The sequence below is a fragment of the Cupressus sempervirens genome, chromosome 3 (genome assembly GCF_028749045.1).
Source record: "Cupressus sempervirens isolate cs-2001-9-10 chromosome 3, ASM2874904v1, whole genome shotgun sequence".
Classification (NCBI taxonomy): domain Eukaryota; kingdom Viridiplantae; phylum Streptophyta; class Pinopsida; order Cupressales; family Cupressaceae; genus Cupressus; species Cupressus sempervirens.
Window position 1 is genome coordinate 338,669,316 of NC_143120.1, and position 15,916 is coordinate 338,685,231.

The window sequence follows — 15,916 nt, forward strand, 5'->3', positions numbered from 1 at the left end:
ACATTCTAGAGTTGTTACCTGCATATAATCCGCATTATGGTCATAGATCTTGCATGCTTTCTTGTAGATCTACATTTTAAGCATACTCCCATTCTAGAACTATCACTGAGATGCTAGTCTAAGAGCTTTCTTAGTGGTTGTAGTTAGAGAAACATGGGACGTTCGTAGAGTTTACATTTTTGACAATGATTTCTTGGGTTTAGTCTAGTTTTTTGTTATTTTATCTACACTCTACATTAAAGTGTCATGAATACGTGAATATATCGTGTATAAAAATAAGTCAGGAAGCCATGAAACAAGGTAATGAGCATGGATCAATAGACAATTGAATGTCTAAACAAGGTGCCAAAATGATTTAGTATTATCAAGCCATGTGACAGGTTTGATAGTCAAATTGGTGACATATTTGACCAGGTGCATCAAAAATCACTCTCAGAGGAAGCTCCTTTAATGGTGAACTAATTCCTTGATTGTCTACAACTACTTCTTGATGATCTCCATACCTATTTGATACAAAGGACATTCAATCACTTCCCTGAGTTATCCATTCACTCAACCATGCAGTTATGGCCACTATTTATGTCTTCTCAAGGCTCGCAAAGATCAAAATTTCTACATATGGACATGCACCTGATCAAATCTTCTCTAGATTTGTAGTGATTGTTCTTTGCAATTTTTATGGCAGTAGTTGAGCTTGGCTTCTAGTATAAGTTTTCTTAGTTATGCTTGAACTATAAAAGCAAGTTTTGTAAAACCCTCCAAGGATTGGTCTTTTCTCTGATTTTATAACAATAATATTCTATGCTCTATTACTATAATTCGCCTTTTGCTTATGAATGAATATAATTCTCAATTGTATGTCCTTCTTCCATTAATATATCGTGCAACATCTTTTTACTTTTATTGATGTATTGCTTTCATTCTTCGATTATATATTGTGTCTATTTGTCTTTGAATTATATAGAGTGAAGTCCCTTCCTTATACCATTTCATTGGTTTCTAATCTGTGCATGATTGTTGAGTTAAAACTAAGATAGAATCTGTGTATCTAAGGATTATGTTGATCAACTATGCTTCCTTAGGCAAGGATAAGATTGAACAATACTATTTGGTGTATCACCCCTCTTAGATTAGAATAAGTAGTTTTTTTTCATGCATTCCTTCTCCCTTTTCCTCTCAAGAAATAGTTAGGTGCACCCTGATAGTAAGGAAGTCAGCCTTCTCCAGAGACTCAATCTCTAATTGCAAAGTCCCAAAATTTGAAGATTGTTTCCATGAACTGCATGAGGTTTCCTTTAGGTAAAAACTTTAGGCAAGGGTGCAAACCTTCATGTCAACAACTACGAGTCTAGACCCTAGGAGTAGGGGTCACATAATTTATATGAATTCTCGTACATAGAATTCAAATTTGAATTTGAAATCAAGTGGAATTTTCATCATGGATAACTCATCCTTAACATTCCAAAGCACATAAAGGTGCTTGAACCTCATTTTGAAGTGGTTGTTGGAAAATAGAAGGGATTGAGGAGCAAGAGCTGAGAGTTGTTGTTTGAAGTGAAAGCTAGCTAAGAATACAATTGTAAAAGGAAATGATATAGTAGATAGGCCAATTCAAATAATATAGCTAGAAGTGAGACTAAAGAGCTCATAGTGTAAGAAGAGGAAATAAGAATATTAGAAGCATCTTCAAGGATACACAACATAAATCTACAATACAAGAAAGTGATAACTTTAGATCACACGCTTAGATTGCTTTCTCACCATCACATCTAGTTGTAGCTCTTAATAGGGAAGCTTCAATAGGAATCTTTTGTAAAATCCTCTAACTAGGTAGCTTTCATAGGATCTTGTAACCCTTCTAGGTTATATACTCTCCTAATAGGATATATTTTTAGAAGAAACAAGTGTAGCTCTTGACCAAGCAAACCTTTACATACATGATAAGGACTAGTGGGTAAATTACTCCCATTGTGGTTTGCATCCCCTCATCGAGGGTTTCCACATATAAATCTATGGGTCACTTGATGATGTTATTATGTCTAAGTTGACATGATTTTATCTAACTAGATTTATCGTTCTTCTACTAGTTAAGTGGTTGTTGTGTAGTTTTGTTAGAATAATACTTCTACAAATCAGTTGGAAAGTGTGTATTGATTCAACCCTCCTCTCAATATCATTTGGGACCAAGAACATCTTCATTTGATGGTTTCCTTGGGATGATATCTTTGATCTTACTCCAAGCACCAACCACTTTATCACACCTATCTTTAGATGTGAATAACTTATTGTAAAAATTATGAAAGGCTCTCATGATATCCTCTTGGGAACTTAAAGTATCTCCTCCTTCACAAATACACTTAATATTGTCTTTGGCCTCTTTACATTTCAAAGCTTGGAAGGATTTTCTTTGATCCATTATCCCCTATGCTGATCTAGTTAATCCTAGCCTTGAGTTTGGCTCCCTTGATTTTCCTAGCCTATACTTTTTTGAGAGCATTCTTAAGTCCAACCAATGAGTCCACAAATATGAGATCATATGGATTAGCTTGGAATTCCATCTTTCCTTCCTAAAGGGACTAAAAAAGGCTTACATAATCCATTCCAACATCTTTGTTCTTCTTCTTTCCTACTACTTTAAACATAGCAGGTACCAAGATTTAGTATTTTGGACTTGTCTAACAATGACCCCTTCATGTTTAACAATACATTTATTGAACTAGTTGATAATGTTGATAGCTACAAGAATATCCCTCTCTTAAAGGAGGGAAGAATTGAGAGAAAATCCCTGTTTCTTCCAACCAAACTCATTTTTTTAGTGATCATGAAGATGTTAGTAATAAGAAGATGGTGATTAGAAAGAGTAAAAAGCAGGATTTGATGTCTTATGGAAGTTGAATAGATATTTTTCTTAGGATTAACCTCAAACATAGATAACAGTTACATGCAAATTTAACCAACACTAGAAAATAGTAGATCACATAAAAGAGAATAGAAGACACCAAGATTTAATGTGGTTCACCCAATCCCAAGGCTATGTCCAGCAACACCAAGTCCAATATTATTATTATCCAATGATTACAATCCACAATATCTTATAGCTCAATATTGTCGCAAGAAGCTACAATATCACCATTACATTATGAAATCCATTTTCTTGTGGAGCCCTTGGAACAATTTTCTATCTACGAATATCATTAGTGGAGAAATAATCTTCAAATTCATGACTGCAATACTCATCATTATTATCAAATCTGAGACATTTTAATTTCTTACTAGTCTCATTTTCAACCAAGCATTTCCATTTCTTAAAAGTTTAAAATATAGTAGATTTTTGTCTAAGGAAATAAACCCATACTTTTCTAGTTGCATCATCAAAAAAAATATAACATAATAATGAGAGCCACCAAGGGAAGATACTTGAGCTAGTCCCCATACATTTGTATGCATGAGCTCTAAACTCTCACTTTTATTTTCCTTCCCAGTCTTCACAAAACTCACTCTCTTTTATTTTTTGTACACACAACTTTCACATAAATCCATATTAACACATTTCAGACTTGGTAAAACTTTCTTTGAATGAAGTACTTTCATACCTTTCTCACTCATGTGCCCAAATCTATTGTGCCATAGCATTGTATCATAATCTACAACATTTGTTTGTTCTCCCTGCTCAACTATAGCAATTATTCTTGAACATTCATTTTTCTCTAAAACAATCAAAGTAGAAGGAACAATATGACCTGTGCCTACTTTCACACATTTTGCTACTACAAAGGAACCTTTTGAAACCTTACAATTTTTATCATTACAAGTAACTACACAACCCTCATCATCGAGTTTCCCTACTAAAATTAAATTCCTCATCAGCCTTGGAAGATGTCTTACCTCATGTAGTAACCAATGATTCCCATTCTACAACTTAATATTAACTCTTCCCTTTTCAACAATCTGATAGGGTTCATTATCACCCAAATAAATAAGCCCAAAATACCCTTAGACATAATCAATAAAATAACCTCTATGAGGTGTAGCATGAAATGAAGCACCAAAATCTAAAACCCATGAATCATTAATACTTTCTAAAGAAAGAAGCAAAGCATCCTCTTTGGATTTGTTACTTACCACATTTGCTTCCTTGTTCCCTTCTGTTTTATCTCCTTCATTGTTCTTTCGATTCCAACAATCTTTCTTCTTATGCCCTAGTTTACCATAGTTCCAACAATCTCTCAATCCTCTAGATTGGAACCTCTTCCCCTTTGACTTTCCTCTTGATTTCCCATGATTTTGGAAATATTCCCTCTCTTAGTCGTTTTGCCTCTTCTTTGTCCATTCAAAGTACTTCCTGATGTAGATCCACCCAAGGTTTTCCTATGAGTTTCCTCACTCAAAATAACATTGATCACATCATCAAATTTTAGGATATTAGATCTAGAAACAAAATTACTCACAACCATTACCAAGCCATTCCAACTTTCAGGCAAAGAACACAAAATTAAGAGAGCCCTAATTTCTTCATACAAATTAATATCGACAAAAGATAACTGACTAGTAATAGTATTAAACTCATTTAAATGATTTGCAATAGATCCACCTTCTGTCATCTTCATATTAAATAAATGTTTCATGAGAAATACCTTGTTTGAAGCAGAGGGCTTTTCATACAATTTCGCTAGGGTTTGCTTCAGCTCTTCTATCATCTTTGCTTTTGTAATGTTAAAATCATCGATGGTGTTGGGTATAATCAAATGCTTCCAAGTGCCTTTCTATCTAAAATCTCTTAGTCCTCATTTGTCATAGTTCCCTGATTCTTGGTTTGTCCTTCCAATGACTTCCATAAATCCTTCTGATAAATATAGTCCTCCATTTGCATCTTCCATAACTGAAATTTTTTCTCATTAAACTTGTCAACCCTCAACTTACCCTTGTTTTCCATTTCTCCCACTCAACCATGAGACTCCCACTCAATTGTAAGACCTTCATGTAGAGGATCACTAAAATAATAATAATAATAATGACGGTCTAGCTAAAAAAAAGATGACCAACCTAGCTCTGATACCACTTGTTAAGATTAACCTCAGACATAAATAACAGTTACATGTAAATATAACCAATACCAAAAAATAGAAGATCACATAAAAGAGAACGCAAGACACCAAGATTTAACATGGTTCACCCAATCCCTGAGCTACACCCACCAATGCCAAGTCCAATATTATTATTATCTAGTGATTACAATCCATAATTCGTTACAATTCAATACCGCCGCAAGAAGCTACAATATCACCATTACATTATGAAATCCCTAATCCTAAGCCTTTTTTATAGAAGTTTTTGCCACTTACAAAATTAGGGCTAGAATAAATCATCCAATAGGAAAAATAGCCGCCAACACCTTTTACAATATAAGGGCATTTTTGGCTTTGGAAAAACCATCGTGGGGGTATTGCCCCTCAGCCCTAGGACCCCGTAGGGGTGCTGCCCCCAAACCCCCGCAGAAATAATATGGGAAGAAAACCATACCGAATAAACCTCTGAGTTTGATTAGGCTCCACATCAGAACCATCTCCCACTTGGAGACTAATTAGACTCCACAACAATAACAATTTTTGCATATAGAATCTATCAAGTCTATAGTTGATTATCATTTCTCCTTTATGAAATTAGACCATGCATACCAAACTCCTATGGAACACTCCTTGAATCGTACTAGGGGATCAAAGAGGTTGAGTTTCCTTGTCATTTTGTTCCAAAAAGCTACTCATTACCTTTCCAATTAGATCTCAACCCTCAAATATTTTCGTGAGGCCTTTGTATCTTATTAAATTTCACCTTTTGAGATCCAAGGGATGTTAGTGAGCTCAGATAACCATTGCCATAATGTGATCCCCTCATTATAATCATTCAGAGCATACACATAGCAAACCTTGAATTTGACATTATCAAGTATCATATTGATCCATAATGCTTTGTTATAGGGGGAAGATCCCTAATACTTGATGCATTTCTTCTATTTGGGACTTACTATTACAAAGGTACCACCCTCCTTTTGATGGCTAGAAAAGAATGAGATTGTGTATTTCCAAATGTATTTAAGGGAGATTTCTAAGGCAAACCCCACAGATTTCCTCTTGCAACATAAGGAGATCCAAGTCTTTAACCATTATCAACAATCTCTTAATAAAATTTTTATATCGAAGGATTCTAACCTGCTAACATTATAGGATGTGCAATTTAACTTCATCTTGACACCACTTAAATGTTTGTGTCCATAGGAACCTAAAATATCTTAATGTAGTAGGAAAAAATTCCTTTAAGGGCCTCACAGGGTTTAAGGTTCCCTCTCAAAAGTGGAGGCTTACCCCTCTTTTGTCTAATAAATTCTCCTTTTTCTAAGTTGAATGATTGCCTCTTATTGGAATTTATACTATTATTTGGCTTCTTACTATAATCAACTACAAAGACAAAGGAATCTCCATTAGAAACCTTTTGAACCACCATTTGATTTTCCTCACCTTCCAATTCCTGCCAAGAGGAAAGGCTTTTACCATCATCCAAAATCGTACTTTCTATAGGGGCAATAGGAAGATCCTAAATAACCTAATGCTTCAACCTATTTTGCCAAAGGTTGGGGGTGGGGAGGAGGAGAAGGGATGACAAAAAAAAACTATTATCTTCCTTATGAGCAATATTGACTTTATCAAGGCCACCTACATCTTCCCCACTTACAAGAGGAGATGTTAAAGGAATAACTACAAAGGATACACTTGGTTTACTACCTGAATAGACATCTCATCCTTGTGAGAGGTGGGGATTTGAATTGGGGGGGGGGGGGGGGGGGGAGGGGTGGTTGAGTTGACCAACTCTACTTTCTTCTTAGTTCTCTCCATAGAAATCTATTAAGAATTTTGGGCTCTATGTTTAGGCTTCCAAACCTAAAGATTTTGGACCTTGGGTAGGTTCTCAAGTTCTTTAGGGACAAAAATGTTAACTAGAGGGGGTAAAAAACCATCAACAAAATGGTCTTTCAGACTATCTAGTGAGGCTCGAATCTCCTCAACATTGGTCCTCCACTGGGGGGGAGTGATCTGGTGCTTATCACTAAAAAAATGAGGAGTTTTAGCTCCACTTGGGGAATGCTTACCTTTAGATTTCAAATTAGGGTTTTTAATACTGGAAAAAGGAGAGGCCCTTCATTTAAGCAATGGGTATCCCTATCTCTTATGTCCTTCCTATAGTAAACATTCAATAATCCCACCCAAGAATGTAATAGGGTAGAAAACATGAGAATCATCCAAGTTAAACCAAATGTTGTCAATGATATCAATGCCAAAATCGATGAAGATCAAAAACATTGCATCAATGTTGAGGATAAGAATATTTGATTGATCAATTTTAATAACCCTTTGAATGGGTTCAAGCACTTGAGGGATAAGATTCCACACAAATAGAGGGAGATTGCCAATGACTAACCATCTCAGGCTAGACAAGGCAAGTAACTCACAATTGGCTGCATTGATAGACCAAGCTATATCTTGAAAATCATAAGAGCCTACCTTCCAAAATTATCTAGCAACCACCAATTTAGTGTTGCAGAAGAAGATGTGGAAAATACCCTTTTGCAACACCCAACAAAATGAAAAATTACAACCCATCTTTTGACTTTAAGCCCCTTGCAACCAGTCATTGAGATAATTTATAGATAAAAGCTTGAAAGTATCAAGAACTCAACAAAATTAATGGCACAAACTTTAAGCCCATTCTTTTCATGTTCAATTGCTACATACATTTGAGCATTAGGTTTAATGACAAGGTTGAGGGAAGACATACCCTTACCTCTTACTCTATCAGACATTGGTTTTCTTTACATGTTAGCTTGTGTCTAACGAACTTGGCACCATCTGGGACGATGTGCTTGCCTTGCACCACTTTCTTGAAGGAGATGGGCTTGGAACTTCCTCCTTGCACTTCTTCGTTTATAGAACTCTCCACATAGACTGCCTTCTTAGGCACAAAAGAACGCATATCACCAATCAGGGGAATCAATGCTGCATAAACTTTAGGGCTTGGTAAATTAGGGATGGAAGGATGATTATAAGTGTATATGTAAGCACCACTGGAATTGCCTGGAAAACTCGATGAAGAGGAAGTCATAAATGAGATATACTGAAAATTATATGTTTTCACCACAATTCCTTTTGAATATTTTGAATTAATAAATGGATGAATGTTTACAAATAAGTATGCATAACATCTTATATGTTTTCAACACAATTTCATTTGAATACTTTGAATTAATAAATAGATGAATGTTTACAAATAAATATACATAACCCAAAACAATGTGTCTCTTGAATGTATTTTCCCTTATAGCTTCACCACAAAATCTCTAACTCTTTAACATCTATTCTTCTTCAATTATATCATTCAACCCTGTAATAAAATACTTCAAAGACAATATATCATAAGAAAAAATAAAAATTCTACATCATTTATAAAAAAAAAAAAAGTCTCGATAAGACATCACCCAAGACAAAACTATGGACAAACTACTTTAAAGCTAAATTGCTACAACTCCAATGAAAAAATATTTATATTGTCCTCCTAAAAGTTAGGCATAGAAAAGCCTAAAACTTTTTAGCTTTAGGATCTGCTAGATTTTGCCAATATAATCATAGCTAGTCGATAGAAAAAAACCTTTGGCTTCATTCTCATTGGGACCCAACATTTTTTTCAAAAGACTTGCTTTACATACAAGAGTAATGATTTGCTAAAAGTATTAAATGAAATCTTTTATGTAATTTATAACATAAGCTAGAATATTCAGATTCAGGCAAGAATCCTAAAGCTAAATACCCAAGCCGAATCTCTAGGGCTTCTACAGGTTCGGCATCATACCCGGATAGGTCTGGATAGAACCAAATATACCCTCAAAATTTCTGGTTCACACTGAACCTATATTCTCGTTAATGGTATCAAACTTCAGCACAGGGAATAATTAATTTGGAAAAAAGAAAAACAATTTTTAGAACTCAGAATCCTAAGAAGTTTAGGTGCAAAGGTAATTTTTGGTAAGGAAACCTCCACATGTGAGTTTTGAAGCGCGGCGGAGCAAACCAAAAAAATTGAAGCGATGAGTTATCTGTGGAAACGGAGTAAATGATTTGGGTGTGTATTTTTCTGGCAGGAATTAGGAGAATGGCTGGAGGAAGCAAGCCTGATGGGAACGGTGATGGCATTGTAGCCAAGACAGCTGGATTTGCAATCTTTGCAGGGATTGCAGCAAGCATTTTTAAGGCTTTTAAGCCTAATAAACCCGCTGATGAATCTTCTTATCCAGTTGATATTGCTGTCGATCAGGTAACCAGATTTAATTTTCCAAAAGGAAAAAATAGAAAGACATTTACGTATTGAATGTAAGATTTATTTCCTCTAGTGTTTTGAACGCAATTGAGACAGACATGTCGATAATATACATATATGCATGCTAGAAGGGTTCTAAAACTTTGGAATGTTGAAGGGTTAATAGTTGAATCCTGAAACATAAGGATAATCAGGCTTTTGTTATACATATACCAATGGCAGATGCCCATTTTTTTTAATATGGGTCTAATAATTATATTTTCCTCATTACGTTTGTCAAAAAATCGTAGACCCTATTTAAAGTAAACGGGTGTATGACACATACACACCAGTGCGAATGCCAGGGGTTTGCTTATTTCATATGATTTCTTAACGCCTATGGGCGAAGATAGCTAGGCTTCTCATTTATGTATAAATGCTAGAATTTTTCTCGCTTAACTTAGACGGGTCTTGTAATTTTTGGATGCCAAAGGCTTTTCAAATCATCGATGGGCTTGATGATTAGGGAATGCAAGATTCCTCTTTGTTTTAGACAGATCCCCTAATTTTCTAAAAGTGTAATATGGGTTCATTAATCAATTTAGAGTAGCACAAATACCGAGGCCTGTTTATCTTAGGAAGGTTCTTCAATTTTGAAAACAAAAAATGTATGTGCCAATGCCCGAGTTCTGTTTATCATAGGCAGGCCTTATCATTTGGGAAAAATGTTGTGCGTGTTCTGTTTACATGCCACCACCAGTTACAGGGATGTTAATCTTAGGTTGGCTCAATAATTTTTTTTGAGAAAAATAATGTAATTGCCTCATATTTGCGCCCTTTGCAAAATTTCCAGACTGGTATCAATTTTTCAGTCAATGAATTAGTCTGATCAAGTGCATTTTTTTAATTAACTTTTCAAATCACTTTCAATGATTTATCTTTTCACTGATTCATCATCAAGATGAAGCAAAATTGAGCTATTCTCTATATGTCAATTTTGTTTCGTTCTGATGAATTACTCAGATTGATTGGGAACATTGATTTGGAAGTAAAAATGTACATAAATTCTACTAAAAGCTCGTTCAAACGAATTTTTCAATCAATGTTTAAAACACTCTCTGTAATCTACCATTGGGACGAAGCAAAATTTTTGTTCTTCATTTCTTAAATTTTCTTTGTCTTAATGATAAATGACTGAATGTGATTTGAAACATTGATTGAAAAAAAAAAACAATGCACACACAGTTTCTACCAAAAGTTTGTTCAAGCTAATTCCTTAAGGATTGTTTATATTGGAGGATCTCTCATAATCTTGTGAAAAGTCAAAACGTAATGTGGGTCTTAGATTGCTTCTGTAATTATGTACTTAAAAGTAATGCACTTTCTATTTGCTTATTATTACCAATGCCAGACTTGTTTATCGTAGAGGGTTCTCTACTTTAATGCAAATGCAATTTTGCTCTAATTTTATCCTTTTTTTTTTATGAATAGTCCCTTTTTCTATTAATTATAATATTAGACTTACATATTCACAAAAAAGTGGCTGGAACATACAAAGATCACCTTGCGAGCTTTCACATGACTCATGAAAGCTAACAACTATTCATTAAAAACAGATAAACTGCCCTTAGACAACCTGTTTGTAAAGATATATTAATTTATTTACTGATATCTGCACCTCAAGGTACGCTAACACCAGTGCTAGTGCTAGATGGCTGTGCAGTCTTTCTTTAGGAAAAAGTAATGCAGCCTTTATTTATATTTTGAAGATGAAACCTGCATTTTATTATTTGTTGGCCTTGGCCTTGGCCTCTCTTGGCACACTCGTCCTGTGTGTGTTTATCTGTATTTTATGTTGAGTTATGAATTTTTCTAATTACTGCTTCTGGATTCAATTATGTTTCGATTATGTTGAGTTTCCAGTCCTCTTGAACACGTTTAATTTCTTAAATTGGTTCTTCGATTTATGAGAAAATGCATTGTGTTTTCTATTTCCCAACATTTTGTTTTCTGGGTCAATATGATGTGAGTTTTATTTGTTTGTTGAAGCTAGGAATTGGGTTACTATCTCTGTAACGCCGAATTCATTTGTGTTTGCATTGCCACCAATGCTAAAGGCTGCTAATCTTAGTTTAATTTTATGAGTTTAAGAAAATATGAGGTTGATTTTGTTTAGTTTCAACATGTAACTAGGGGTTTTGCTTATGAAACGAGAATTCCCTGTGACGCTTAGATTTTGGAGTCTAGACTGCTTTTCGGCTAGAAGCCATATATATGGTGATTATATTAGGTCAAGTTTGCTTGAGAATTAAACCCAAGCTTGTTTGGGTGTGGTCCAACACCAATGCTTCAAAATGGTCGGAATGCTCAACAGGTTTTGACCTTGGGTTATCCTTATAGGAATTGCTCTTTATTCTTTATATAATGTTATTTTGTACGTTAGGATCTTCTTTTTATGTATGTACTGCGATTTACACTTGTAGACACCAACATTGAAGATAAAGGCCTCTTACCTTAGTTTGGTTCGACAATTTTTTTTGGTAATGAGATGTGATTTCTACTTGTTTTTTCTTGAAGATGTGATCTGGGCTTGTATTTATTTATTGACATTTTTACTTGGGTACATTAAGATAATGAATTAATGGCTTTTGGAAAAGGGACGAGGGTTTTAAGTATTTATTTGGGAAGATTTAATTTAATTATTTCTAATATATGCATTTGGATGCAGGTGAATACAGATGAGCCTGTGAAAGAAGCAGGCAAATTTGGGTTTAACAAGGGAAGCGGCAAGAAGAGACCGCCCCAAACCATTGAAATATTCAAAGGAGATACTCTATGGGGTCTATCTCAGAAGTATGGGGTAAGTCCTTGGGCTTCTTGAAACATTAAGGAATAAAGAACACACACTGCTTTAGAAAAGACTGATAACTGCAATCCACCCTTGAGTTATTACATTTTGTCATGGTTACCAGGAGACACGTGAGACAGAGACGCCTCCCTGGTACGGGAAATGTCCCAATGAGTAGGGCACTTTTGGCTGCCATTTCTGAAGTCTCTCGACCAGAAATTGATGTCTTCTGATAGAAAAGTCAGCATGAAATGCTGCAAAAGTTAAAAAAGAAGGCGAATAGATAAAATAAGCTTGTAGAAAAGAAAAGTTGAAGGGAAATAGCTATTAGGTAAACCGTGCTGGAGGAAGGAATAAAAATCCATTCAAAGTTATAGATCATATTTACTGACAGTATAGACTTTTTGTGAGGGACAAAAACAGATGTATGACTGATTTCTTTCCATTGCAATGGTGTAAAGAGAAATCTCCTCAACTAAATTGCTCTACACCTACGTTACCTAACTTTCACAATTAGTCTAACTATGGTACCAGCAGTATAAGCAAGTTTCAATTCACTATTAATTTTAAATAATATTAAATTTTACCATTGTTCTTGATTTCAAAGTTCTATGCCGGGAATTATAGAATATATTAGTCTCCTTTTTCTAAGAATTGGCCGTTCCAATACTGTTATCGTCCTTTAACATCTCCAAATATCCCCCTCTTGGTAACTTTGCATTTTGTTTGGTCAATTTTGAACCTGTGGAGTGCTCCTTCGAATAGGGTGGAAGTTCTTTCTGTTTAAACTCGTCGTGGTGCATTGAAATGCCTTTATATTGATTACCATGGAGGTGTACCATTTGTCAGTTAAACTAGTTAAACTAGGCCTTTCTCAATTTGAGTTTAAAGTCAGCATGGTTTCCAACACAGTAGTTCTTTTAACCGCATAAGACTATTTATCATTCATTTTCTGATTGGTAGATTTTGGAAAGTCAGTATTTGGCTTGCGGCTTGAAGAGCTGCATGAATGGAGATGACTCGAGAGTATCTCTAGTCATTTTCAAACTGTCAAATACATTTAGTTTTCGATATATAAATCTGAACTTTTGTAAGTACAACTGTTTTTGTGGTGGAAAATCTAAGTGCTAAGAATCTACGAGTTTCGAATGCATACAAAAAATTAATTAGCATTAATGTTTAGGAGAGTGTAGGAGTTTTGGCCGAATCAGATCTATGAAATTGAGTAAAAAATGCAGGTGCTTTGACTCTTCATTGCTGAGTTGTAATGTGTTTCATTTGACAATATTTTATGTCAATTCATCTCCCATTTACCGCTCCAGTTTTCCTGATGTATGTGGCTTGTGTCGATCATTTACAATTTCAGCTTAAATTCCAATACCGTAGGATACTATTTTTATCAAGGCCATCCAGAACTGGCACCTGGAGTCTTCTGTTTGCATATGCAATTTATATGCTGCTTTACCCACTAACTTCAGTACTTCAAAATATCTACTGGAGTAATATATCGGCTAGAGATTTGAACCAAGGCTCTACAATGAAAATACCAATGACACCAGTTAATTTCATTCCACAAGATAAGTACTGTATATGACATTCCACCTTATTTCACGTCAATTCTTAGCTGTCTCAATGCCTGTGGTTTATGTCGTCATTTTCCAGCTAACTGTGTTAGTTACCTAATCTTATTTTAGACGAAAATTTGACCCATTTGCAATTTACCTGGACTTTTAGCTTATATGGTTCATTGACATATGAATTTGGGGCTTTATTGGCTTACAGTCTCCATTATGCACATCGAATCTTATGTGTCTGATTTTCTGGTCTAATGCAGGTTTCAGTTGATCAACTCAAAGCTGCGAATGGATACACTGATGATACTATATATGCTGGAGAGAAAATCATAATTCCTTGAGAGGGTTATTTGAGCTCAGATCATATACGAAAATTGTAGTGCAGAATTTTGTTGAATGTATGTTGTTTGTACGATAACTGTGTCTCCCAGTCACCATTAGATGTAAAGGTGCATTGTTTTGAAGTCTGAACGTGAATAAAACTGCTTGGTAGTGAGTTTGTCACACTGAGTGTAAGGAAACAAGTGATAAACTAGTCAGAAACAGGTTCTTGTGTCGTATAGGTTTCTGCTCAGGCTGTCATTCAGGTGGTTTATATGAATATCTTGTGTCCCACTGGCGTCTAATTTACGTATTCCGAATATCTTTAAATGGATACAACTCACAAGTCATTGCTTTTATGTCATCCACCTTCTTGACAATCAACCCTTCTGATAAATGCCTTTGATGTCTATAATATGCAATTCTATTCTGCATCACATGATCACATATAGCCCCTGTCTTTGAAACGAACAATCATTTTGAGTAAAATTGTTGTTATTAATGCCAGTTGGAATCAAGAAATAGGAGAGATCTTGTTTTTTTTAATGTATTTACTATTCCTGCGTTCGATCATTATAAAATCTCATGTTCAGGAATGCGATGTGTGTTCAAATTATGAAGTCTAATGGGGATGTGATCATTCAATAGTTAAACAATCATATAAATGAGTGTAGATTGAACGAATTAGTACTATTGTATCTGAGAACTGAATTATCCTGCTTGAAGAGTAAATGAAGTCACTTATGATGAACCACTGTAAAACTGTTTTTTTTTTCTTCTTCGGAATCTTTATTTTTGGTTTTGAGTTTCTTTTAAGCATAAGGAAGTCTAGGCAGGACTGGAAGGAATATTCAAAGATGCATTGAACAATCTTTGTTAATATTCTTAATCAACTTTTTAATATAAATTACTGGTAATGGTTTTTAAATTAGATTGTGTTGAATTTTTTAATCATCAACATTTCAAATCACACTACATTTTCATATAAATTCTTAATCATCAATCTTTCAAATCACTCTGATTTATTATCATTTACAGAAGTTGAAAGAAGAAATGAAGATTTTAACGTAAAAATTTGAATATTAATTTTTTGTAAATATTTTCAAAGGATTCTAAAATAATACATACAACAATTCAAAAACAATGACTTGCTTGACAACAAATATGACTTGTTTTGTAGCTCGCAGGCCTCGTGCCTTGCTGGACTGCCTGGGAGGTTTGAACCCTCTATAAAAAAAAAAAGGACTTATTTGAAAAAAAAATTGAGAAGGATAAAATTTCAATATAAAGAATTAATTATAAAAAATAGCGAAATAAGTGAAAATAAATAAATTCACTAAGAAAAATAGATAGAAACTAATTACTTCACAATGCACATACTAAAATATGATAGAAGAAAAAAGTACCGAGTAAAGGTTAATATAGTTGCCTATTTACAAAATGGAGTGGCTAGGCCAATTGATTTATATTTGTTGTTTCCCCTTTATGGGATCAGATTTAATATCAAAATCATGGGATAAAGTGAAAAAGATTGCCCTTAACCTAAAAAAACGATAAGTCCTTGAAAATTGTTTTTTTAAAAGAACGTTAAATATAATAGTTTCAGATGTTAAATTATTGTTAATAGGGAAGTGTCATCATTAATATGTATATCTTTTAGATTGTTTAAAATTTTATTGAAATAAAGCAATTGTAAAAAGGAACAATATTTTATATTTCATGTTTATAATTTTATGTATATTTTAATTTTGTAGAATTAATTATTCTTTTAAATTGTGATATTGTTATGAGGATTCAATTGTGTTTTTTAAGTAGTGGTTTACACAAACTTAGT

At 34.2% G+C, this 15,916-nt stretch overlaps 1 protein-coding gene across 1 annotated transcript; it reads left to right on the forward strand.

Annotated features, from left to right (window-relative positions):
• The first annotated feature begins 8,811 nt into the window (after nucleotides 1-8,811).
• LOC149566371 (uncharacterized) lies at nucleotides 8,812-14,632 on the forward strand. The gene is made up of 4 exons (XM_089819747.1): nucleotides 8,812-8,881; nucleotides 9,185-9,357; nucleotides 12,068-12,199; nucleotides 14,022-14,632. The coding sequence occupies exons 2-4, from the start codon at nucleotides 9,196-9,198 to the stop codon at nucleotides 14,100-14,102; spliced, it is 375 nt and encodes a 124-aa protein (XP_089675873.1). The 5' UTR covers nucleotides 8,812-8,881; nucleotides 9,185-9,195; the 3' UTR covers nucleotides 14,103-14,632.
• The last annotated feature ends 1,284 nt before the right edge of the window (nucleotides 14,633-15,916 follow it).

Bases quoted from the DNA above. Each gene is read 5' to 3' on its own strand.
- LOC149566371 (XM_089819747.1), top strand. From the start codon at position 9,196: ATGGCTGGAGGAAGCAAGCCTGATGGGAACGGTGATGGCATTGTAGCC. The intron at 9,358-12,067 runs GTAACCAGATTT...ATTTGGATGCAG, and splicing joins TTGATATTGCTGTCGATCAG to GTGAATACAGATGAGCCTGT. The intron at 12,200-14,021 runs GTAAGTCCTTGG...GGTCTAATGCAG, and splicing joins GTCTATCTCAGAAGTATGGG to GTTTCAGTTGATCAACTCAA.